Source organism: Danio rerio, chromosome 7 (genome assembly GCF_049306965.1).
Source record: "Danio rerio strain Tuebingen ecotype United States chromosome 7, GRCz12tu, whole genome shotgun sequence".
NCBI classification, from domain to species: domain Eukaryota; kingdom Metazoa; phylum Chordata; class Actinopteri; order Cypriniformes; family Danionidae; genus Danio; species Danio rerio.
Window position 1 is genome coordinate 1,575,909 of NC_133182.1, and position 27,047 is coordinate 1,602,955.

The 27,047-nt window shown below is 40.7% G+C and overlaps 3 protein-coding genes across 5 annotated transcripts in view; 1 reads left to right on the forward strand and 2 right to left on the reverse strand.

The window, feature by feature from the left end:
* LOC141375231 (macrophage mannose receptor 1-like) lies at window positions 1–26,771 on the forward strand. Of its 2 annotated transcripts, none has more exons than XM_073907823.1 (6): window positions 1–50; window positions 5,144–5,200; window positions 8,586–8,969; window positions 12,100–12,429; window positions 16,588–16,688; window positions 23,564–26,771. In XM_073907823.1, the coding sequence occupies exons 1-6, from the start codon at window positions 23–25 to the stop codon at window positions 23,693–23,695; spliced, it is 1,032 nt and encodes a 343-aa protein (XP_073763924.1). In that variant the 5' UTR covers window positions 1–22; the 3' UTR covers window positions 23,696–26,771. The 2 variants fall into 2 exon arrangements, with proteins under 2 accessions (XP_073763924.1, XP_073763923.1); XM_073907822.1 differs by having other exon boundaries at window positions 20–123.
* si:cabz01076231.1 overlaps window positions 1–27,047 on the reverse strand; it is a 758,238-nt gene that overhangs the window by 473,182 nt on the left and 258,009 nt on the right. The gene's annotated exons all lie outside the window — the stretch shown is intronic.
* Window positions 1–27,047, reverse strand: part of LOC141375234 (C-type lectin domain family 10 member A-like) — a 146,724-nt gene that overhangs the window by 57,644 nt on the left and 62,033 nt on the right. The gene's annotated exons all lie outside the window — the stretch shown is intronic.

Here is a 27,047-nt window from a genome sequence, read left to right on the forward strand (position 1 = left end):
AAAGAGTGAAAATCAAGGTGAGATGAGGACAGCAGAGGATTTGCATGCAGGTAAGGACAATATTAAAGCTCAGGGCAACTCATAAAATCACAAGAGGACAAAAGAGGAGAGAAGATCACACAGGTTTGTGTTTTTAACCCTCATTATGCACCAGGACACAGTATTCACAATATATGCCATAACTCTGTACAATCATTTTTGTTCATAGCTATAAAGTTTAAATAATACCAGACTAAAACATTATTTACGTTCTGATATATAACATATATTTATGTAATGTTAGGCCCACACAGAATCTGTGTCTATATATTATTTATTGACTTATATTGCTGAATAATGCACAAATGTTCAGACGATCTGTTTTCTGGGGGGTTATATCTGAGAGACTTGCTGTGGATTTGTTTATCAAACATGTGATTCTAATTGCATTTGCATTTTAGACCTAAAAAAGCAATTTTTTTTGTTTTATTTGTTGTTTTCTTCTTCTACAGCCCGTTTTGAGCGATGTAAATAATAACAATGGTCTAAACGTATCTCCTGTTTTACATTTTTAATTACCATCGCTTCAGAGAATCCTTAAAGGTATGCTGGTAAATCCTGTTATGACAGTGGTTTAATCGATAAGTTATGATTGAATTGTCTCTTGTTACAGTTATGCAATAGTTTGACAGCAAGCGGGAGATGTTCATGGGCCGATGAAATCAACACATTGAAATGGTCTATAACTCTCAACATCGTTCAGCAGAACTTTTTATATAGAAAATTCTGTGTGGAAATTACAAATAAAAACTCCAGGGCACGGGTTTTCAAAAGTAATCCACTAGGATTTTGGATAAGGGATTGGATTAAATCTTGAAAATGGGTTTTTCAAAAGAAAAAGGGTATTACATAATGGGATTAGATCACGTAATCCAATCTTGGTTTTAATCCGGATCAAACCTTTAGTTTGGGTTTTTCAGACCTTTTTTGTAGGATCTGGATCACTTTGATCCGAAAATCCTGGATTAAACTAATCCCATCAGAAGGGTGGATTTCGCATGGATTTCATGTCCAAAATGTAATGAAAACTTTAAAAATGTATTAAATATTACTATTTTTGGATCATGCAGTATCTTACGAGATATACTATTTATTCATAAGGTTTTAATTTTATTTGTTCATCCGTCAGGCTATAGTGATTATAGGCTTTAACATATTTAGCCTTTCAGTTTACGCCTACAGCAAAGTAGAAAGAGTTTGGCCTCATTAAATAATCCCCCAAACAGCTGCCAAAACTGACCAAAAACAATCAATTTTATTCTGTCACTAATTGATATATAAATTCATCACAATGGAAAATATTTTTCTTTTTAGAATATTTATTAGTGATGCATGCAATGATTACAGAATAACCAAGAAAATGCAAAGAATGTCAATGACTGATTTTTGAAATCTCTTTCAACAAGTGCAAAAAGAGACTGAAAGGGCAGAAGCACAGCTTCATCTGGCAGAGGAACAACTGACTCTGACCAAACTGCAGCAAACCAAGACCAATGACTTGAAATCTGCCTCCTAAAGGCTACGCTCAGACAAGCTGCTCTCTCCACATCAGATGAGGAAGTCTGAACTTATTGTGGAGTTTTTGACATTAAGTCTTTTTTTATTTACATCTATATTTGAAACTTATTATAAATATCCTCAATGTACAGTGTTGTAGGTGTCAGATGAGTGGACTGCTGGAAGAGGATGGGGTGGGGTTTTTCTTGTTTTTATTATTTATTATTATTATTTTTATTTTAATAATTAATAAAATTTCTTAGTTTTCATTTAAAATAAAAATAAAGTTGTATTGACCCCACGCTGGCTATTCTACTCTTTACATATCTATAGTTCTACGTTGTGATGTCCTATGCTGTTTGAGCACTGGTAATCCAGATTTAGTGATCCTGAAAACTTCCTATCCGGATCAGTTTGATCCAATCCGATGTTGCTTTGAAAAACTGGCTCAAAAAGTAAGCTGGATTATGTGATCACGGATCGCAAAAACAGGATTACTAAATCCGGATCAGTTTTGTCCGGATTAAACCGTTTGAAAAACCGGGCCCAGTTGATTCTGATTACTGTGTATTTTTAATCCTTAAAAAATGATCTGAAATTTCAATTAAAACTGTGTGAAAAGACAACACTTGAGAGTTATAGGATCAGAAACTTATAGTAAAGTAACACTAAAAGTTTACTTTCTGATCACAATGGAAAGAGCTCGGTGTTTGACGCTGCAGTCAGTGGCGTAGCGGACGGGCCCGCAGGGCACGCACCGCGGGGGGGCCCCGCGTGATTAGGGGGCCCCACGTCGTCGCGATTTTTAATAATTGAAAATCCAGGAACCGCAATAATCTAACTCTTGGGAACAACTGTGGTCGAAACCAAAGTTTACAGGTCTGTGTTCTCTGAACTCCGCTCAGGCGGTGGACTACTTCATTCTGATTGCTTGCCGCCGAACCGCGTCATAGCCAATGAAGACGCGCCGCTGTTTCTCGCCGCCGGTTCTCGTTAAAAAATGAATGACTTCTTGCTACTTTGACGCTCTCGCCACTTTCGGTTTGTGATCGCTCCTCAGTTTGAAGGATTCCCCGCGTTGTCACGCCACTCCGCCTCCTTTCCCCGCTCCTCAATTTGTGACATAGATATATACACTAGATATCGCATAGCGACCCTGAGCATGCGTCTATAGCGCCGCCACATTGGTACAGTGCTCCCAGGACAAATGTCATTCAACCGCACTAGTCAAGACAGTGTTATTACGTGAAGATGCGGGACTTAAGCGCCGTCTACGAGTGTAGTAACGAGCAAACAAAGAAAACAAAGCACAAAGGCAGAACATTTCATAGGATTAAGTTTTTTACGTTTTTGTATGTTTTGAAATTTGTGCTAAACAGGTCACGTTATTGATAATAATAGCTATAGTCACTTACTGCATTCACCATAAGGCAAAGTAGCACCAACTCGCACTAAACACTCGGTTTATGCAAGGTTTGTTGAATAAATCAGCAAACAATGCAAAAGAAATATGACAAAGAGATGCTGTGGTGCAAGAAACTTGTGTTATTGTCGGCTAGTGAACGAGTCGTTCATAACGGAGATTCATTCACAAACGAATCGCTCCCTCCGTCAGTATGAGAAGTGAAAGCAGGAGAGGAGCTGTGTTCAGGACATGATTAGATCAAGTTTAACAGGGAGAGTGAATAGTACATTTACATACACACAAACACAAGCTTTTTGTCAGGAATGCCCGTGCGATAAATAAGTGATCCATCAATGTAGAAAAGTGATGTCAAATAAAAATTTTCATCATTAAAAAAAATGCATACTAACATCCAGGAAAACTCCCGATCATAGACATATGTGTATATGTGTATATCTATGTGTATATATTACCCGAAATTAACTTTTTTACTTGGTAGCACCAGTGCTCCCAACTTCAAATATTTAGGTGCACCAAAAAATTTTTAGGAGCACCAGAAAAAATTTAGGAGCACCCACCAAAAATGAATGAGCACCGCTGCAAATTGCTTTTTAAGGGATTTATTGTATTTTAAAACAACATCAATAGGACTGACAAAAACCAGAAACAACTATCTAACTAATGCTGCAAAGACTTTGATATTTGTGTGCAATAATTCCAAAATGAATGTCTAATAATTAGGCCATAGAAAATAATGATGATGAAAATGACAATAATAATAACAATGAATTACATTTCTCATTATGATGCTGCCTTGAATGTGCATGAATGTAGGTTATCTGCTATAAAAAGTCTGTTACTTTATGAAAAATAATTGTATAGTTTGCATCAAACAAAAATGAAGCATTGCAGTAAGAAATATTTATTTTGTACTGCTGTTTTTATAGGCATGTCAATTTAATAAATAATATTTCTGCTACAAAACAAACAAAAGATTATAATAAATCATTCAATTCAATGATGAAAGCTGCAAAGCAGTCATCAGTAAATAAATATAAAAATAATATACACCTCAAAAAAGAAAAGACAAAAGAAAGAAAGAAAGTCTCACTTCTATCACTCTTTAAAAGTTTTGGTTTCAGTTTGTGTCAATTTAAAGGTTCAGTCTGAGATGATCTTCATTTTTCTGTGTTAGTGGAAAATCAGGCGAGTCAGCCGACCCAATTTATGAGCAGGCAGAGCAGGATTTTTGCGCTAACCATCGGCGCAATACCGGTCTTTGTTATGAGCCACAGTTTTAGTGTAAACTTAGTAAAGGCGAGCTTCTTTGGCGATGATATGTACAGTATTAGATTTGACTTTTAGCGGACATTTGCGCTGAACACGCAGTGAATGCAACGCATGGAGATTCGGGCGCCTTCTCCAAGAAGCGCGTACTCGATTGATCTCAGCTGGCGGATCATTATTCACCACGTGACGTGTCATGATCGCTTTCATCTGCGCCTCAACTTTAGGTGGGGTTTGCAAACCTGTGTGCTTTAAGTTTTTACTCTTCAGCCGTTTGCATTTCCCGTGGTCATAAAAGCTCCTTCCCTGTCATCTGACAGCGAAATAGCTTGAGTGAATGACAGCTAATATGAACCAATATAGCGGCAGGGAAGAGCGATTCAGCATGTTTTTACAAAAAATCAAAATAGGTCGCACTACAACCATTATCTGCAGTCGCACTAATGCGCCAAAATATATTATTAGGTCGCATAGATTAATTTTCGGGCGCATATGCGACCAAAATGGTCGCAATTTCGAGCCCTGCTTGTGGTGCTCTTGAGTTGGGATAGAGGTTGGGTTATGGACAGGTTTGCTGGTATGGGTAGGTTAAGGGTGGGTTAAGGTGTAAGGGATGGTCAACAGTGTATTTACAGATCTAATTACAAAAGTTAATTACAGATGTAATTACATACTGGTATTTAATCAAGCATAAGTACACAGTAAATACATGTATTTACACAATAAGTACATTGTAACAAACTATTAATTCCTGTGTAAGTAAATATTGGTTAAGGCCACTTAATATGAAGTGGGACCAATGTGTCTAATGTTATTGGTTCCGTCTTTAAATAAATATATTTTGTAATAATGAGCTGGACAATAATAAACAGCATTAATGCAGAGTGTGGTGAACCTGTGATCTTGCTGTTGCAGAAGCTGCTGGACTTGAGACAATGGAGCACACTCTGCTTCCCCTGCTCATTTTCATTGGTAGGTTCACCTTCATGTTATAGTGTATTTATATTTATAAGCACAATATTGGAGGGGGAAAACCAACATTTTGATTGGACTTTTCCTGCAACATGCACTAATAAAATGCAATTTCACAAGATGATCTGAATAGATATTTGGAAAGAGTGCATCGTTTTAGGTTGATTGGGATGATTTTGTAGAAGAGTGCATCTGAACACATATAATAAACCTCTTACAAGCACAGATAAATACAAAAGAGCAAAGATACCAGTGAAATAAAGTGTTTGATTGTTTTCAGCCACTTTCAGTGAAAGGTTAATGTGACTATTTTCAATTTCATAAGGTTTCCTTTACAGCCTCCATAACGTAATTTCTTAAAATATAATCAGGTAGACTTTAGCGTTCATTTAGCTGTTCAAGCATAAAACAAGACGACAAGTTGTTTAAACGTAAGTGCTATCAAGAGCAGCAGGCGAGTGCTGAGAGTCCATTACATTTACTGTGCTAAAGTAAATTTCCATATTTTAAAAACTCAGGACAGAACAATGAAATTTAACGCAGCACTTCTTGACGGGTCTGAGACCCACTTCACTTCGTATATCAATCAGGCAGTGAGAGTCATTGATTTTACACAAATCAGATCCTAAACACTGATTCTGTAATGGCATGACAGTTCAACAGAAATGCCTGAGCGGGCTCATTCAAAAAGAAAAGTCCTAATGCATTTTTGACAATTCATTCTTATTGATAGTTTTCCAACACAGGTTCATTCTGAAAACGTAGTCCGTGGACATTTCTGTAGACCTCGAGTTATGTAGCTGCAGGTACGTATGCATTTCATTTTTTTAAGCGAACACTACGGGGCGGTATGACGGCATTCCCTTTGGCGCTTACCGAATGACCACTTACCGCCATGTGAAGGGCTTTCCAGACCAGTTTGTCCAGTTAGCATGTTGTGTATGTTGGTGGACTTTAGTCGCATAGAGAAGACGACGTCGATGACAACGACCAGGTTCAAGTCCAGGGAAGAGCTGTTCCAGAAATCAGGTAAGACAAAAACAGAATCCAAAAAAATAAAAGTGAATAACAGGGTGAGAATGTGGTGAAATCCGAAAACGCGGTAGAAATCAGATGAGGGCTTTTCTTTTTCTGGACGGCTTTTTTAAAACCGTCGAGTGGGTTTAGAGAAGTAAGCGGGTGGGCGGGTCAATTGGTAAAAATGGTTGGGTTTAGGGAAGGAGAAGGGGTGGGGTCAGTCGATTGGTCTGTCGCCCAGTCAATCATTTAGTCAGTCAGTCAGTCATTCAGTGGGTTGACAGCGGCCTCTGGTGGGTTTACGTGAGAACAGCAGGCGCAAACGGCACTTGCGAGAGACATTTGAGATACGAAAAAGCGCACACAGCGGCCTCTCGCGGATTCGCGAAAACTGCAAAAATACACACCTCCCGGGATGTATTTCGCTGCTTTTAGAAACGTCCACGGGACTACGTTTTCAGAATGAGCCCGAGTTGTAGTTTTCACGTGTCGTGACACCATTATGAGAACAGACCCCTAGCAGGCAAAACATTACTATCTCTCACTGACCGCAAGTTACAGGCTAAATAAAGGATCTTTTTTTAGCCCCCAAAAAAAAAAACTTACAAGGAGACACACCGGAGCTGTGCTTCTGCAGAATTCCTCACAGATAGATCAGCCAGAATAGAGAAATGGATGGACTTGTGCTGAATGGTAGCATCATGGTACCTATAACTGTCAGTACATGTGTATGCTTGTTATCAAGTTTCCGTTCTGAATTGCAAGTTAACCTTAATGTAAAATGCAAAATCAAAGTATAAATAGCAGAAGTAGAATGAAGAGATTTTCCCTGCCTAAATAAAAGAAACAACACAAAATACAAACGAGGGTATTGCTCCAAGGGATGTTAAGACAATTTTCAATCTGGTTTCAGAGCACATCACAGTACAGAGAGCGCTCTCATAAAGATAATCAATGATATACGCCTAAATACAGATTCAGGTTAAATAACAGTGCTGGTATTGCTGGATCTCAGTGCTGCATTTGACACTGTCGATCACAGCATACTTCTGGATAGGCTGGAAAACTGGGTTGGGCTGTCTGGCACGGTCCTCAAATGGTTCAGATCTTACCTTGAAAGAAAGAGGTTACCATGTCAGTATAGGTGACCATAGGTCGAGGTGGACACCCATGACGTGTGGAGTCCCACAAGGCTCGATTCTGGCACCTCTCCTGTTCAACCTTCACATGCTCCCTCTGAGCCAAATAATGAGAAAGAACCAAATCTCCTACCACAGCTATGCTGATGACACTCAGATCTACCTAGTCTTAGTGCCTAATGACTACAGCCCCATTGACACCCTCTGCCAATGCATTGATGAAATGAGCAATTGGATGTGTCAAAACTTTCTTCAGTTAAACAAAGAGAAAACTGAAGTCATTGCGTTTGGGAACAAAGATGAGGTTCTCAAGGTAAATGCGTACCTCAGCACTAAAGGTCAAACAACAAAAAATAAGGTCAAGAATCTTGGTGTGACTCTGGAGTCAGATCTGAGTTTCAGTAGTCATGTAAAAGCAGTCAGTAAATCAGCATACTATCACCTCAAAAACATAGCAAGAATCAGATGCTTTGTTTCCAGTGAAGACTTAGCGAAACTTGTTCATGCTTTTATCAGCAGCAGGGTGGATTACTGTAACGGCCTCCTCACTGGCCTACTGTAAACGACAGTCAGACAGTTGCAGCTCATCCAGAACGCTGCAGCCAGAATTCTGACCAGAAGCAGGAAATCAGAGCACATCACACCTGTCCTCAAGTCTCTACACTAAACTCTATTCTGAATCTAACTGGGAGCCAAAGTATTATTACTGGTTTATAAATCACTAAATGGCCTAGGACCTCAATACATTACAGATATGCTCACTGAATACAAACCTAACAGATCCCTCAGATCTTCAGGATCATATAAACTAGAAATTCCAAGAGTTCGGTTAAAGCAGGGTGAATCAGCTTTCAGCTACTAACAGCGCCCCCTGCTGCTGGAATCAGCTTCCAGAAATGATCAGATGTGCTCCAACATTAGGCACATTCACATCCAGACTGAACACACATCTGTTTAGCTGTGCCTTTACTGAATGAGCACTGTGCTGCGTCCAACAGATCACATTCATATGTCTTTCTTTTTTTTATTCTTTCATAACCTGTTTGACACATTTTAATCTGTCTTTAATCATTTATTTCGTTGTTTTTATTTACTTATTTCTTTTATTCCTGTTTATGTAAAGCACTTTGAATTGAAGTGTATGAAATGTGCTATAGAAATAAACCTGCCTTGCCTTGCCTTGTGTTTGGGTTCAGATTGTCATAACTGTGTGTCGTCATGCTCTCCAGGTGTTTGTGCATCACCGGTGTTTCAGCAGGAGGTGAATGTGTTTTACGCGGTGTCGACTGAGATGTCGTTCTCAGAGGCGCAGCAGTACTGCAGACAGACGTACACTGATATGGCCTCGTTCGAGAGCATGGAGGATCTGAGAGCTCTGGACACAGACTGGGTGCCGTTAAGTGGAGCGTGGATCGGCCTGAAGGACGCCAGCACGCAGTCGCTGTGGCACTGGGCTATAGCCGATCCAGAGTTTTACGCAGCCGGAGAGACAGACTACAGGAACTGGGACTCGTTCCAACCTGCCATCAAGCTGGACTGTGTGGTCATGACCTCCAGTGGATATTTCAAGACCATGAACTGCCTCGATTTCTACTACTTCATCTGCTATGATGGTGAGTGCCACCGTTTGGTACTGAAAAATATATTAAATTCACCAAAAATGGCACCAAAATAAAAAGAAATGGGTCCAATATTTTCAAAAAGACTGGAAAAACACTGTGCACAATTACTTGTTAAAAGATCCCGATCTTGATTTGACGCCCCACACAATATCAATCCAGCATCTCTAGGATTCAGCCAGTTATATTTTCAAGGTCAGGAGAGAAGAATTAAGGCGCTCGCACAAGTCTTCACATAGTTTTATATACGTTGCTCAGCAGCATGGACACAGTCAGACTCCAGATGGGGTTAAAAGAGTTGGCATACTGTATTTATAAGGGATAATTCACCCAAAAAGGTCATTTCTGTCTTGTATTTGTGAGGTGAGCTGTTTGCAACACAGGCTCATTCTGAAAACGTAGCCCTATATACGATTGTGGAGATCACAAATTATGTAGCCAGAGCTACATATGGCTGCATTTCATCTTTAAAATGAACGATACGAGGCGGTATGATGCCATTCCTTTTCTCGCTTACCAGCTGACCTGCATGTGGACGGCTTTACCGTTGTTACCAGGTTTGGTAGCGTGACACGTACGTCGGCGGTCTTGAGATAAAGAGTGAAGTTGACTGTGTCGATGGTAAGGGTGTCACGATCCTCCAAATCCTCGATTCGATTACATTTTCGATTCTAAAGTTACGGTTCGATTCGATTTTCGATTATGAATAATTAATTAATTAATAACGAATTAATTATTAGTAGCCTACTGTTTAAACTACCTGACCTGCATGGTCTTTGTTTTACCCATAAACAAATCATACAGTAAATGAATAAAGGTAAGTTACACAAATAATTACCACCTGTCAATCACTTTTTCTGCGGGACTCGTGAATAGGCAGTGATCTGTGTCGTTATAATGGCGTCGATAAAAAAGGTGCACAACCAACAGGAACCAGCCAACAGTATCTGAGGTGTTCGCTAAAATGACTAAGTACAAGTGTGAAAGTGAAAGATTGAAGCAGTCTACTGACCCGCTGACTGCCTGAAACCGCTGTCTCGAGCGCATGACGATGTGTGTGCGTCTGTATCTGTGTGTGAATGTGTGTGTGTGGTCACGTGATGTGCGTTTTCAGCGGTAGTGAGGAAGGAGCGCTGCTCAGAAATGCTACACGCCAGTGTGGATGTGGATCGTTGTCGTTCTAAAATGCCATTTAAAAACAAAGACATATTAGTGTAAACAGGGACTATAGTATTATGTAGATTTGCAATGGGTGCAGGGCGGAGGATCGCAATGCGCCCATCGTCTATCATCCTAACCGTAATACGTACATAGCAGAGCTTGCAAACTGTGTTTTTTTGTGGACAACACGATAGTTGTCAACATAACTCACTGGAAATCCAAAATACTTCCACACCGGCGACTTCATTGAAAGAGGAGAGGGTTTAAGTTCTGTCGACGGGTCTCCTGCGTCTGCAGTTTAACAAGCACTTCAACAAGCCTGTTTTTTTCCCGCTTGGCAAGCCAAGCTGACGTGACATGGGGGCGTGGCAGCATCGACGATTCTATTTTTTGATTCGATAATCGAAGTTGAGCATAAATTTTGATCGATTTCGATTAAAAATCGAAATTGTGACACCCTTAGTCGATGGGGTTCGAGTCTGGTAAAGAACGTGCAAGAAAGCAGGTAAGACAAAAACAAAAGGCCAAAAATAAAATAAACAAGTAAATAACGGGGTGAGAATGTGGTAAAATCTGAAAATGTGGTAAAAGAAATCAGGGAAAGGCTTTTCTTTTTTTGGATCGCTTTTCAAAACACTGCAGTTGGGTTTGGGGAAGCGGGTAGGTGGGTCAATAGGTGCTTGTCAAAATACTATTGATTGGGTTTAGGGAAGGGGGAGGCTAGGGGGGTCAGTCATTCAGTGAATTAGTCAACCTCTGGTAGATTTACGTGAGAACAGCAGGCATGAATGGCACTCGCAAGAGATATTTGAGATCTGAAAAAGCATACACAGCGCCCTCTGGTGGATTTGCAAAAACAAAAACAGCAAATAAACGTAGCTCCTGGGATGTATTTTGCTCTCACTTGAAATGTATATAGGGGTACGTAATCAGAATGAGCCTCAGTTGACTGATTGTTTATCACAGAGTAGATGTGCACGTCCATGAATGAAGTCTGCTTTAGTGAACAGAACCTGCATATGCTGTGAGTAACAGGTAAGAGTTGTAAATAATGTTTAGTTTGTTATACAGAGCGATCGTTTCGCTCCTTAGTCAGAAGCCGCATGGGCACTAATTATAATTTTCTGTATTTGTTATTTTGGTTATACAAAAACACATTTAGTAGTCTCTGTCTCTGTTTTCTGGTCAGCTCTTTTACATTGGCTATAAAAAGGCAGAATAATCTGTAAGGCACTGATAGAAAATGTATATGACTTGCTCCAAGTGATGTCCCTTCCTGGGGTGGGAAACTCTCTTCTTGAGATCGCACAGTAAGTTGCCAGAAGCACGTACGGCTCGATTTCTTCTTTAAAATGAACACTATAGGGCGGTATGACGCCGTTCCTTTCTACCAGCTGACCGGCATACCTCCGTGTGAACTGTTATCAGTTTGCCTAGTGGCTCGCCACATACGTCGGCAGACTTGAGAGGCAGGGAAGAGTAGTTAAGCATGGTGGCGGGGTCAAGTGCAGCGAATAGCGGTTCCAGAAAGCAAACAAAATAAACAAGTAAATAACATGTTGAGAACATGGTAAAATCTGAAAGCATGGTAAAAATCAGGGGGCTTTTCTTTTTCTGGCGAGTCAAACGGTGCTTTGAAGCACTATCGGTTGGGTTTAGGGAAGGGGGTGGGTGGATCGGTCAGTCAGTTGGTCGTTCGATCAGTCAGTCGACAGCAGCCTCTGGTAGATTTACGAGAGAACAGCAGGCGCGATTGGCACCCGTGGAAGAAATTTGAGATCTGAAATAGAGTACACAGCAGCCCCTGGTGGATTCACAAAAACAAAAAAAAAAGTAGCTCCTAGAGGAAACCCATGCCAACACAGGGAGAACATGCAAACTCCACACAGAAACACCAACTGACCCAACCTAGCTTCCATTGATTCTCATTTAATGTCTAGTTGTGGTGTGTTTTCTCCTGCAGAGACCAGTATGATTAAGCCGTACGTCCTCATCGATTTACTCTACACATGGAGAGAAGCTCAGAGATACTGCAGACGGTATTACACTGATCTGGTGAGCGTCAGGAACCGGAAAGAGATCGAGCAGATCAAGAAGCTCATCCCTCTTCCACCATACGCTTACATCGGCCTCTTCAGAGACACGTTTCTCTGGTCCAGCAACAGCACGTCTTCCCTCAGAAACTGGGATCTGTTCCAGCCGGATATAATCGGAGACTGTGTCGCAATGCTGGATGACAAATACTGGATGACTGAGCTCTGCAGTAAAGCCAAGCCGTTTTACTGCTATCACAGTGAGTAAACACAAGTCGTGACTGTTTAGTAGGGCTGAGCAATATGACAATATATGAGCAATATCACACGAGTAGTAGTGCAATATTGCTGTATATCGCCACTGATGGGAGGCGCAAATTGGCTCAAGTCCGCTTTTGTGCCCTAGCAGTGATGATATATAACCATATGCCACTGCTACGAGTGTGATGCTGTGTTCACACCAGACGCGGAACGCGCAAATAAATCACGCTATTCGCGCGTAAATTGCCGCGTGAACATTTGAGTTTACTCGCTTCATTGGATTTTATGAAGAAAATGACAGTGTTTATGTGCTTTATGAATGTTGAAAAACAGCGTCGATATGTTTCAGCGGTGCTTCTGACTGAGCCCAGCCTAGTTTGATGAACTGTCAGACACGTCACAAACAGGCGACACGTCACAATCACGCCCCCACAAGAGCAAGCTCCTGATTGGTTAACACGTCACGAATGTCCGCTGAAGTTCAGATTTTCAAACTCGAGAGATTCGCGTCAAACGCGAAAAATGCTCAATTCGCGCTGCGCCATTCACGCATATCGCGCTATTCGCACCGCGTAATACGCGTCATCCGCGCCATTCCCGCGTATCGCGCCGCAGGATGTCTTTTCGTGTGTTTGCATTGACTTAACATGTAAATCACTCACGCTTGACCTCACACCTCGTCTGGTGTGAACGCAGCATGATACTGCGTTTATACAAGTTCGCCTTCATTATTATTTATATAAAACAGAAAATCAAACACAGAGTCTAAAAACCCTTTTGTACGAGGAACTACTTTCTTCCATTGTTCACTCACATCTGCAGCTGACGTCAGAACAGCAGAAGCGTTACTCATTTCCCAACATCACTGTAGAGGTAGTGTTTGAATGATTCTCTAGTGTAATGTCTAAAGTGATGACAAAACGGCTGATTTTGCTCAAATTTTAGGATTAGAAGGATGAACTAGGATTGTGACGATGAGGAAATTTCCCCACCAGTTAATCGACATGTGACAACACCGCTAATACCGTGGGGGTTTCCTCTTTTATTCTGCTTTTAAATAGCTTATAAATGCGTGAGTATACTACTTTCACTTTCAGCTTTGCTGAACAAGTGCTGAGCTCTACGGGACCAGTTTTATTTGTTTTGTTATTTGCGTTTTGTTCCTTTTTAAAATACCTTTTATTTGTAAAATCTCTCAAGTTATTTTAGGCTAACATTGGGTAACATAATCTCCCTCAAAGATATTGGAGTTCAATAACAGGTGCGCAGTATGACTATTGACCAACACCTCACTCTAAGTTTACACACTGCATAGACTACAGCTCTGGTGTGTTATGAATTGCATGTTTAAATGAAAGCGAGACGTGCTACATTTAGTTTATATTGTACAACACACATTATAACCCAGTACACAGTAAAATAATCATTTTGAATGGCTTGCCTATTGGCTGCGTATATAACCGTTAAGCTTAAATAGGCTGACGCTATTTTTATTAATTTTAAAACACATTAATAAACTAGCCACCCTTTCATTTTTTTCCGTTTCCGTATATTTTTTAATCAAACGAAAAATTTGGTCAATTGTTCATTTTGGTTTTCATTTTATTAGAATTAATATCATTATTAGGCGACACAACTTCTAAATGGCTCTGATTAGGTTTATACAGATGTCCTACAGATAGACTTTTTGGCTCAAAGACATTTATGCCTGGTAATTTCAGTGCTGTATCTTGACAGATTTCGCAAAGGCTTCAGCTATTCTGTTAGCTGGTACCAGCCTCAGTTTTGTGACTTGACTTGTGTGACGTCTGTATCAATGTCTGGATGACAGCGAGAGAGAGAGAGATGAGATCAGACCTCAGATTGGATGTGTGGCCGCACGTCAGTTACTTTACTGCAATTTTTAAGTATTGGCTCATCTAAATTAACTTTTCATTCGATTGAAAGCCGAAATATTGGCAGACAGACGAAGCAACTTTCGGTTTTGGAAGTGAGCGGCTTTAGTGATAAAATATGCACACACATACACTCTTGTAGGGCTATTCGTTATCGATTTTTAAACATTAAACGCATGATAATCAAGTGCAAAAAAGAAGATCTTTGGAAAAAGTGCTCACTGTGGTTGCCGCGATGGTGCTTTGTTTGTCTGCAGTTGGCTTATTAATGGCGCGGCATTGCTAAATCACTCGTTTTAATAAAAAATAAGATTATTTATTATTAAACATTGTGAGATGATGGTCGCGTGATTTTTAAAATGAGAGTATGCGTTGCGTATTTATGGCTGTTGATCTTATCTACCCGCGACCCACCCATAGTTAAACATCAAGTAGGTCTGTTGAAGGTGCGTGTATAAAATTAGCTGTTTCCTCCAGATGCTGCTGCCTTTATCAGGCAAAGCTAGCAGATTGCCTCGTTAATGTTTTCAGGTTCTCTTTTTGCATTTGGTTTGAGCCCAAAATATTGCCAAACGTCCGCCATTCTCTTTCTGTAAACTCAACTACACGTTCTATTCATGTGATAAATGAAATATGAGGCAGCTACATTCAGATTTTAATTATAGTGCATGCTCTCGTCTTGAGTAGATTATTTAGAATGATATTTTCCATATAATTCAAACAAATATTTGATAAAAAAAACTAATACTAAGCAGTGGCGCAGTAGGTAGTGCTGTTGCCTTCCAGCAAGAAGGTCGCTGGGTCGAGCCTTGGCTCATTTGCCATTTCTGTGTGGAGTTTGCATGTTCTCCCTGCATTCGCGTGGGTTTCCTCCGGGTGCTCCGGTTTCCCCCACAGTCCAAACACATGCGGTACAGGTGAATTGGGTGGGCTGAATTGTCCGTAGTGTGTGTGAATGTGTGTGTGGATGTTTCCCAGAGATGGGTTGCGGCTGGAAGGGCATCCGCTGCGTAAAAACTTGCAGGATAAGTTGGCGGTTCATTCCGCTGTGGCGACCCCGGATTAATAAAGGGACTAAGCTGACAAGAAAATGAATGAATGAATGAAACCGAATACTTAAAAAAACAAATGTGGGGACAGTGTCACAGTGAAAAAGTGATGTCACCAGTGTTGCCTCTTAAAACCGGTAACACCGTCAACACTCTCTATCAAGGCAAGCCTAGGCTGAACAGCATGAAATGCCATCAGTCTACAGAGATTTCCCAGTATTTCTGTTGCAATAATTAACCCAGAAAAAGCCAAAGCAAAGCAAACACTAGCAGATTACTATGGTATAAATACAGCACTACAGCATACACAAGAGAGAGAGAGACTCAGAATGTCAATGACATTGATTGATCAGCTGTAATTGGAAATTTACACTGAGAAAATGCTGAGTTTTACTCCCCTAAGGACTTCATCATCATTAATCATGGTTACTGAGACAAGAGGAGAAGCACAATAATGCAGTCTGGGCTGGTAAATTATAAGTATGTATACTGTTGTGTAACATGAAGCTGTGCATTATGCTCTAATACAGTGGTTCTCATATTGTGGTACGTGTGCTTCCTGTGGACTTCCTTCTAGTGGTACGCGGAGGAATACTGGACAATGAAAAAAAGACAAATAACACAGATTTAAGCCTTTGATGCGAACGATAAGTGTATATAAGTATGTACAGTGCTCAGTATATACAAGTGCACCCCACACTAATCTCTTTTAAATTCATGTTAAATAGGAAGCTCTACAATATTATATTTGTGCACATACATTAGATTAGTTAGTACTGAAGCTAAATCTGGAGCTTCTCTAACAAAATAACTTGCAATAACACTCCAAAAAACTAGTACAGATGTACAAATGTATATGTTAGAGAAAAATGTTAAATACTAATTTAATAAAAAGGACAAATTAAGAGAACCAAAAGATTTTGCAGGTTGTAATTTATTTTTGCAGTATTTAGCTTGTATTTCATTGTATTATCTATTCATTTCTATATATGTTTGGTGACTAACATAATATTGTAATAAAATATCTGTCTAATAAATCTGTTTTGTTTAAATGCACCAAAACACATCGCCTATTTTCACTGAGAAATGGAGGAAAATATTCATTCAAAATGGGCTGTACTCAAATATGCTGAGCACTGTACATGCTGCCTTGTGTGACGAGATGTTTGCCGTTGTTTGTAGTGAAGTCGTGTGTTTGTTGTGTGTTGTTCAGGAGAGCTCGCGAAGAAGAGGCAGATTGTGAAGCTGGAGCTGAAGTTTGGAGTCAATGTGAAAGTGAATGATCCAATAGTCAACACGGCCATATTGTCTAAGGTAAAGCTGCACAATATATGGTTTTGTATACGATATACAGTATGTGTGTATCCGCAGTAGTTGAGTTGGAATCATAAATTAGCAGAATCCGCAGGTCAAAACAGAAGCTGTGGTTTTCTGGAGACACTGCAGAATTTATCCATAACGGAGTGAAAGTTTATCATCTGCATGTGTTTTGAAGGCCTGTGGAGAGAGATTAAAGAATTTTAATAGCGCACAAAGAAGTTTAATTAAGATTCATTTTTTTGTTATTTAAATGATGAAGACTATGCAGTGTTATTTTACATTTTATTTAATTTCTATACCCGAATACTGTTAGCCTCCCCGTAAAACCATGCAGCACTGTTATTACACTATAATATTTGCTCTATTGTTTTTATTCATTACTAGGGTTGGGTACCGAAACCCGGTGCAATTATAGCACTGTTACCTTTGTAACCGGTATGTACCGGATCAAATCAGCATATGAATTTCGGTGCCTAATTTCTGTGCCTGTGGTGCTGTGACAAGGATGTAAGCAGCATCAAAGGGGTGCATTAAAGGCACACATAAGCGTCGTGTCACAGCATCACTAAACATTTAAATCTAAACAACTTTAAAGAATATGGACAGGCAATATCAGGCGATTGTTATTAGCCCCTTTCACACATACAGACCTTTGTTTGTAGGTTGTATGTGTGAACAGGCCCTTTTTGAAAATACCGGTAAATTCGTTCTGGCTATTTTCTGGAAAGGAGAAGTTGTAACATTAGCGGTTATTTGCCGGAATGCTGCGCTGTGTGAATGCAGAAGGAAGATAGCCGGAAAGAGCGCGTGCACGTCTAGAACATGCTGACGTGAGACACCTGCTTTAGCCAATCAGAACAGTCAGACGCATTCACGTGTGCGTGGTTTATGAGAATAAAAGCCTTTGAATATTTTTCCGGATATTTACCGGTATCACTGTGTGAAAGGGGCTATTGTTGCTTGGGGAACGGACACACGCAACGCATGCAGTACAGCGCATTCAGCCTGGTTTTCGGTGAGCCAGAGCGACTCTCTTCAGATCAACACGAATGATAGCATTCATCAAATTTGCTTAAACTAAGTATTCTAAAGCGTATTTTACAAGCAAGGATTCTTACACAGCAACTGTCTTTACAAAAGACACATTAATGACACATTTGAGGGCTCAAAGGCAAAGGAATGCCTTTCTCGCGTGCAGGTGTCAGGTGCAATCGCTCCCTCGGGCACTACCTCTGCACTTTGCTCTCTCTGTGACGGTGCAGTGCGCATCAGTTCTTTGCATTCATCAGAAGTTGACGCCCAAATTGACACAGGTAATAAAAAGATTAAACTTCAGTCATGTTCATGTTGTGAAACACCATCAAAATGTCCACTGTTGATGATATTAGACTTCTGTTTTCAATAGCGATTTCAACACTGTTAATATGGGAAGTCCTCGGCTATGCAGAGACCATTATTAATCAGAAATCTAGTGCACATAGTTTAATGTTAGTAAATGCAGTCTTGAATTTACAAACAGTCGGCAAGCTACTAAAAACAGATGTAAGACATTGATCAGATGTAGTCAAGCTCATGTAAGTCATATTCAACTCGTTTCGTTTTAGTTTAGTTTAACTAACTCCTTTCTAATGTCTACTGTTTAATCTTCCCCATGCTAACAGTCAGTGCAGAACATTTTACTAGTTATTTTGCAAGACAGTTGTATTCAGACAAAGTCCCTTTAAGTATTTTATAGTTTTTTATTAAGATTAAAGCGTAATTTAGACTTAATCAGTTAACTACGAAAGTTAGGCTGCTTTCACACCTGTGAATGGATTCAGTTGTTTCGAAACAGAGATTACAAATGTTACATTGTTGCTCTTTGCTCTTGGAGCGGTTCGCTTTCACACTGCAAAGTTTCTAATCGGACCAAAAGAGCTAAAACAAGTCACGTTTGGGTAAACTTGTCATGTTCACCACAACCACCAGATGTCGCTGGTAAACACACACACACACACTTAGAACTACACTTTTCCTGGACTACATTTTCATACATGCACTTCTCCCTGACACCCATGCTCATTCACCTAACTTGATTGCATTCACCACCGGAACCTTGTCATAGGCTGAACTCTCACAGCTGTAACCACCTACACAATGATTATTTGGACTATTTAAACCCCTCTTTTCTACACACATGTTGCCGAGTCTTGTTCACTGTAAAGTAGCATTACAACGCGTTTTCCTTGTCTTGTTTTCCTGTGTTTTGAACCTTGCCTTGTTTATTTAGTTATCCTTGTCTGCCGCCTGCCTTTCGACCTCTTGCTTGTTAAATTGACTTCGATTCTGGATTGTCCTCACACACCTGTTTGCTCCCGTATTGACCACTGCTTGCCGGACTGTGAATAAACCTGCATATTGGATCCTACCTTCTGTTGTGGTGTCACTCCCCGTCGTTACAGAAGACTCGGCCACACAATGGATCCAGCGGGTATCAAGATCATGTGTCTGCGTCAGGAAGTCCGGTCTATAGAGGAATACGTGGAAAACTTCATCCAGGTAGTCCATTTAACATCTTTGGATGATATATGCATGATGATATTTTTTCGTGGAGGATTATCTGAACCTCTGTACTCCACAATGCCACTGCATGACCCCCATTGGACACTTGAGTTCTACATTGATCTGGCTCTGCAACTTAGTGGGTCCCCCTTCACCGTAGGCGAGGTGGAGGAAACTCCTAAATGTTTTTTTGGGGGGGGCAGTGTACAGCAAGACCAGATGACAACAGAGCTTGCTGTACACCCCACTGAAACATTAATGCTGGCATCACCATCACTCCTGTCTCCTGAGCATCAGTTATATCATAAGATGGCCGCCTCCAGTCCTCCAGCTTACAAGATGGCTGCTCCTCCAGCTCACAAAATGGCCGCCTCCAGTCCTCCAGCTCAGAAGATGGCCGGCTTCAGTCCTGCAGCTTACAAGATGGCTGCTCCTCCAGCTCACAAGATGGCCGCCTCCAGTCCTGCAGCTTACAAGATGGCTTCTCCTCCAGCTCACAAAATGGCCGCCTCCAGTCCTCCAACTTACAAGATGGCTGCTCCTCCAGGTCACAAAATGGCCGCATCCAGCCCTCCAGCTCAAAATGTGGTAAGAGTTGATCTAGCACAAGCTCAGAAGATGGTTTCCTGTTCCTTGTCTGTTCCTGCCATAGTTCCTGTTTCAGTTCCTGAAATACCATCAACTGGGCCACCAGAATGGCCACCACCACCTGAGTTACCAGAGCTGATGCCACCACCAGAGCTGTTACTGCCAGAGCTGCCACCGCCACCTCCAGAGCTGCCAGACCCTCCAGAGCTGCCAGACCCTCCAGAGCTGCCAGATCCTCCAGAGCTGCCAGAGTTGCCAGAGCCGCCGCCACCTGAACCTCCTGAATGGCCGCCGCCTCCTGAGCTTCCTGAATGGCCGTCGCCGCCTGAGCTTCCTGAATGGCCGTCGCCGCCTGAGCTTCCTGAATGGCCGTCGCCTCCTGAGCTTCCTGAATGGCCGCCGCCTCCTGAGCTTCCTGAATGACCGCCGCCTCCTGAGCTTCCTGAATGGCCACCGCCTCCTGAGCTTCCTGAATGGCGGCCGCCTCCTGAGCTTCCTGAATGGCCACCGCCTCCTGAGCTTCCTGAATGGCGGCCGCCTCCTGAGCTTCCTGAATGGCCACCGCCTCCTGAGCTTCCTGAATGGCCGTCGCCTCCTGAGCTTCCTGAATGGCCGCCGCCACCTAAGCTTCCTCAATGGTTGCAGCCTCATGATCCAGGGCCACTGCAGCTCCACGCTCCAGGCCCTCCACAGCTCCACGCTCCAGGCCCTCCGCAGCTCCACGCTCCAGGCCCTCCACAGCTCCACGCTCCAGGCCCTCCACAGCTGCACGCTCCAGGCCCTCCGCAGCTCCACGCTCCAGGCCCTCCGCAGCTCCACGCTCCAGGCCCTCCGCAGCTCCACGCTCCAGGCCCTCCGCAGCTCCACGCTCCAGGCCCTCCACAGCTGCACGCTCCAGGCCCTCCACAGCTGCACGCTCCAGGCCCTCCGCAGCTCCACGCTCCAGGCCCTCCGCAGCTCCACGCTCCAGGCCCTCCGCAGCTCCACGCTCCAGGCCCTCCGCAGCTCCACGCTCCAGGTACGCCCCCGCTGCATGGTCCTGGCCCTCCATATGGCCTGAACAGTATTAGGAGTGTCTGGAAGCCACTCTTTAGAGGGGGGGCTCTGTCATGTTCACCAGCGAACAACCACCAGATGTCGCTGGTAAACACACACACACACACTTAGAACTACACTTTTCCTGGACTACATTTTCATACATGCACTTCTCCCTGACACCCATGCTCATTCACCTAACTTGATTGCATTCACCACCGGAACCTTGTCATAGGCTGAACTCTCACAGCTGTAACCACCTACACAATGATTATTTGGACTATTTAAACCCCTCTTTTCTACACACATGTTGCCGAGTCTTGTTCACTGTAAAGTAGCATTACAACGCGTTTTCCTTGTCTTGTTTTCCTGTGTTTTGAACCTTGCCTTGTTTATTTAGTTATCCTTGTCTGCCGCCTGCCTTTCGACCTCTTGCTTGTTAAATTGACTTCGATTCTGGATTGTCCTCACACACCTGTTTGCTCCCGTACTGACCACTGCTTGCCGGACTGTGAATAAACCTGCATATTGGATCCTACCTTCTGTTGTGGTGTCACTCCCCGTCGTTACAAACTCTCCTCACATTGGTCAGTGTCAATGTTTATTTTGCAGAGTCCCGCTCAGCTGTCAGGAGAGGTGGTGGTTTGGTGGTGTTTGACAAGGTGAGCGCGACGTGTCTGAAGAGTGAGGAGAGATGCGGTGGAGAGGGGTGAGAAGGGTGCGTGACGTAGCTTATTTGAGGACCGGGAGGAAGACGCGAGAATACCGGGAGATCATCACTCGTTTGTGGGCATCCGGAGACTCGCGAAACTTCCCGCCCTACTCATAATTCTCTCTTCATATAGCCGTAAGCCTATTACATATCCATATAACCGCGCTCGGATCGTTTGCTTTCTCACTGCAATCGATCCGCTCTAGAGTTCATTTCAATCGAGCCAAGACCACCTCATTCAAGCGATCTCGGAGTGATTGATTTGGCGCAGATCATAGAGCGATGGGTGGATTCACATATGCCAAACGAACCACGCTAACTGGGCAAACGAGACAGGTTCCCAAACAAAAGTGTAGGTGTGAAAGCACCCTTAAAATAATTAGTCAAATGATTTTGTAACTGATTTGTTGTGTAAATCAAAAATATACAGTAAATATTTCTTAAGGAGGCTAATAATACTGACCTTAATTTTATTTAAATTAAAAACGGATTTTATTTACGATATAAACAATAAGAAATAGGACTTATTATGACTCCAGAATAATAATTTTTTTTAGGAAACAGTGTAAAAATTTTCAGAAACATTATTGTAAATGAATGGGAGGGCAAAATAAATGGACTTCAACTGTGGGCCTGTTAAAGTTTACAGGTGCAGCAATGTGCCTTGATGTACTTGAATGTTAGAGATGTGTTCTCCTACACCAGTATAATGTTACTTGTCAAATAAATGAACAAGGAAGATTATTTAGAGTTTAAGTTATTTAATTATCTTGTTTATGAAGACTGCAGAGTGATGCATGAAAACAAATCACTACGAATAATTAAGTATTTATATGGTAAAATGTGCTCCTATAAGTACGCAGCCCCTGCCCGCCCCCCACAGGTTAATAGTAACTAATGTAATTTCATAATGCAAATCTTAAATCATTCATGCTAACCGACAAATGACGACAAATGATCAAAAGAAATGTATTCATGTAAATCAAATATATAAAATATGATTAGGTGTTTACTTTAAACTTTAATTATATTGCTCTGTTAAACATTTTTTTTTAAAGATTTTGTCAAATAAAAGATTTTTCTTGAGTCATCCACCTTCATTTTGTGGCTCAAAAGTATCGGTTCAGGCACCGTTTTGGCACCGGTATCGTTTTAAAAGTATTGATTTAGCACCGGTATCCAAAAAAAAAAAAAAACAGTAGCTGCTTACAGAATTTGAAGGAGAAATTGCAAAAGGCACAAAATAAATTAGTACGAATAATTTTAAAAATGCATCCTAGAGCACATTTTCACAAAGAGTCTTTTAATAAATTAGGTATGTTAACTGTGAGTAATAGTGTGTTTTTTAAAACTGGGAATGGTACGTAAAATGTTTAATAATGTGGTTCCTAGCTATTTGATTAACTATTTTCAAATGGTGAGACAACAGCTTTCATACAGTCCTAGTGGTTGGGATTTTAATATTTGTTTATTTAAATTTAGAAGTTTAGTGGGGAAAAATATGTTTTTATATACAAGTGCAATCATGTTGAACAAACTACCAAAATCAATCAAGGAAATAAAAGATTTAAGGTTGTTCAAAAAAAAAAGCTATTAAAAGATGGTTGTTGTTTGAGGATAATTAGTTTGCATGGTGGACGAGGATCTTTTAATTTATATGTTACTTGAGTGTGAATCGGGTTGCGGCTGGAAGGCCGTTAGCTGTGTGGAACCTGTGCTGGATAAGTTAACTGTTCGTACCGCTGTGGCGACTGTTTGTTTTATTCTTCATTAGTATTTTGAAGCCATACATTGTTTTCATTTAACAGAGGACCACAATGGAAATAAGCCCTGGGCTTTATTGTGTTTTTATCCTCGACAGTTTTTTTAACAACGTGTATGGAATACTTTTTGTACAGTTTGTCGAAAACCTGTCAAATAAAACTCAACTTAACTCAACAATACCCAACCCTAATGATGATAACAGAGTACTTTGTGTGTTTGTGATCATCAGATCCAGCAAAAGCTGCAAGATCTGGGAGTGGAGAACATCACCAGCGTGGAATGGAGGAAAGCAGACGACGGGACGGTTTTCCAGAAGAGCCAGAATGAAACGATCATACAGCAGGAAAGACCGAAGAGATAAAGAGATGTATGCACACGAGGGACTCATTCCAGAATTGTGGGTTCATTTCAAACATTTTCCTTAAGCTAGCATGATGTAAAAACAAATGTATAATGTACAGTAAACTCAATCCATTATTAATGCAATGTTATAGAAATGTTAAAGAAAACATTTGATTCTGTTACTAATTGTTGTCAAACTGTTAAATATTTTTAAACCCTAAAAGAGTTGACATTTTCCAGTATGTTGTGCTTTAGCTCCAGATGTTAACCTTAAACCAGACTCTTTTAACACTTTAAGTCACAATTCACTGTATTATCAAACCATTAACTATCACCACCAGCTTAACTAACTACTAATTATCTGTTAATCAATAGAAGGTAGAAGTTGGGTTCAGGGTTTGGGTAGGATTAGGGATGCCGAATACGACCATACTTTATAACTACTAATGAACAGTTCATATCTTAATAACAGGCAGGTAATAAACCAATTGTTAAATGCATAAATTGTGACCTAAATTAAAGTGCCACCCACAATGACACATTTTCATCTTATTATTGTTGATGAAGTGTCAATTGACTGAAATATCACAGTGACAGAGCTGACACACAATTCCTTTACACTGTAAAACCCAATGAGTTAAGGTAACTCAAACCATTTGAGGAAACAGATTGCAGCAAACCATTTAAGATAACTAAACTAAATACATTGAATCCTAATAAGTACTGTGAACTTAATCTATTTGAGTAAACTAAGCAATTTGAGCACAGTAAAACACAATAAATGAAGAGAACTCAAACCAACTGAGTACTGTAAAACCCAATGAGATAAGGCAACTCAAAGTGTTTGAGGAAACCGATTACTGCAAACCATTTGAGTTTAAAAGCTAATCTGTATGAGTGCTGTGAACTGACTCCATTTAAGACTAAGTAATGAGGCATTTAATTAACTTTTTACCTTCAACACCGAGTTCAAAACTCTTCAAACGAGTAGAATCAGCTTTCAGTCAATTTTGAGTTAACTGCACTCATTTCATTAGATAACGTTGACTGTTTACAGTGCACTACTGGTGAGTCCTAAACATTAATGAGAGAAGACTAACGACACGCCTCAATGCCTTCCAGAGTTTGCCGCCACAGGAAGTGACATCACTTGGAGCAAGTCACATGCTTTTTCTATCAGCGCTTTACAGATTGATCTGCCTTTTATTACTGATGTAACAGAGCTGAGCAGAACGCAGAGACACACACACTAAATGTGTTTTTATATATCTGAAATTATAACAGACAATAGAAGTTTCATGCTAATTTTAACTAAACAAACAAAAAAGATGACAATTAGACTCTAATGACAAATAAAGCTGAATGTATCGCAAATAATGGGAGTCTTGAAGTTAACTGTTACAGTCACCGGGGATCTAGCTACTGGGGGTTGCTGAAAAACTACAACTCTGCCAACAAATGGACTACAAATCATAGCATGCACCGCGCACACACACCATTTCCTAATCTAGTCTCATAGATATTTACATTAGATGTCGCCTACCCTGTTGTTGTCTGTTGAAAGGAATGTGTCAGTTGAGCCGCCATTTTAGTACAGGGTAGCGCTCCTTTAAAATGAATGTGGGACCAAGCTGCAGTGGAGGACTGTGGCCATCCAGAGCACGAGATATACACATATATTCACATGCATCTATGATTGGGAGTTTTCCCGCTGGTCAGTATGCAAATATTTATTTAATTTACGCAAATTAAAATTTTTTATCACTTTTCTACATGGATGAATCAGTGACCGCACAGGCATTGCTGACAAAGAGTGTGTGTTTGTGTGCATGGAAATGTATTATCCTCCCTGCCTGTTAAATTTGATCTAATCCGTGTCCTGAAGCACAGCCCTTCTACTGCTTTCACTGCTAATGCTAACAGAGGAAGCGATTCATTTGTGAATGAATCCCCGTTATGAACGACTTGTTCACTTGACAATAATACAAGTTTCTATCACCGCAGCGCTGTGTTGTCATATTTCATTTGCATTGTTTCTTGATTTTGTTCAACTAAACTAGCATAAGCCGAGTGTTTACTGTGAGTTGGTGCTGCTTTGCCTTATGGTCAGTGCAGTAAGTAACTATATTGCCATCAATAAAGTTTTTTTGTTGAGCACAAAAGTTCGTAACATACAAAAACGTAAAAAACTAAATCTTTGGTTTATATCTTAACTTCAAGACTCCCATTATTTGCGATACATTCAGCTTTATTTGTCATTAGAGTCTAATTGTCATCTTTTTTGTTTGTTTAGTTAAAATTAGCATGAAACTTCTATTGTCTGTTATAATTTCAGATATATAAAAACACATTTAGTGTGTGTGTCTCTGCGTTCTGCTCAGCTCTGTTACATCAGTAATAAAAGGCAGATCAATCTGTAAAGCGCTGATAGAAAAAGCATGTGACTTGCTCCAAGTGATGTCACTTCCTGTGGCGGCAAACTCTGGAAGGCATTGAGGCGTGTCGTTAGTCTTCTCTCATTAATGTTTAGGACTCACCAGTAGTGCACTGTAAACAGTCAAGGTTATCAAATGAAATGAGTGCAGTTAACTCAAAATTGACTGAAAGCTGATTCTACTCGTTTGAAGAGTTTTGAACTCGATGTTGAAGGTAAAAAGTTAATTAAATGCCTCATTACTTAGTCTTAAATGGAGTCAGTTCACAGCACTCATACAGATTAGCTTTTAAACTCAAATGGTTTGCAGTAATCGGTTTCCTCAAACAGTTTGAGTTCTCTTCATTTATTGTGTTTTACTGTGCTCAAATTGCTTAGTTTACTCAAATAGATTAAGTTCATACATACATCTATGATCTCGTCTGATTGCAAACACTCACAGCTCAAGCACTCATTACACAGACTATATATTAGGGATGTAACGATATCAGAATTTCACGGTACGGTAATACCTCGGTATGAATGTCACGGTACGGTATTTATTGAATCATTTACAGGAAAAAACAAAACTTATGAAAATACTCCAAAAAAGTGCCAAAAGTGTCAATGACATACAAATTAGCCATCTATCTGTAAGCTTTGAAACAGGAACTTCAATTTTAATAACAAAAAAATATTAAACCATGTAAAAAAAATAAAGTTTCAATTTAGTATTGTTGAAAACTCATCACATTCAACATTTAATCACTCACTCACTTAGATAGAGATGGGTTTAAAGGAAAATTATCATATAAATATAATCTGGTAAAAGCTGGTATCTCTGGGTATTTACAATGTCCCCTGCAACAGAAAAAACCCCTCTCATTTGGGACTGAGGTTTCTGGGACAAGAGAGATATGACTTGGCCCAGGTTGACAGCAGTGGGGTAACGTTGTGC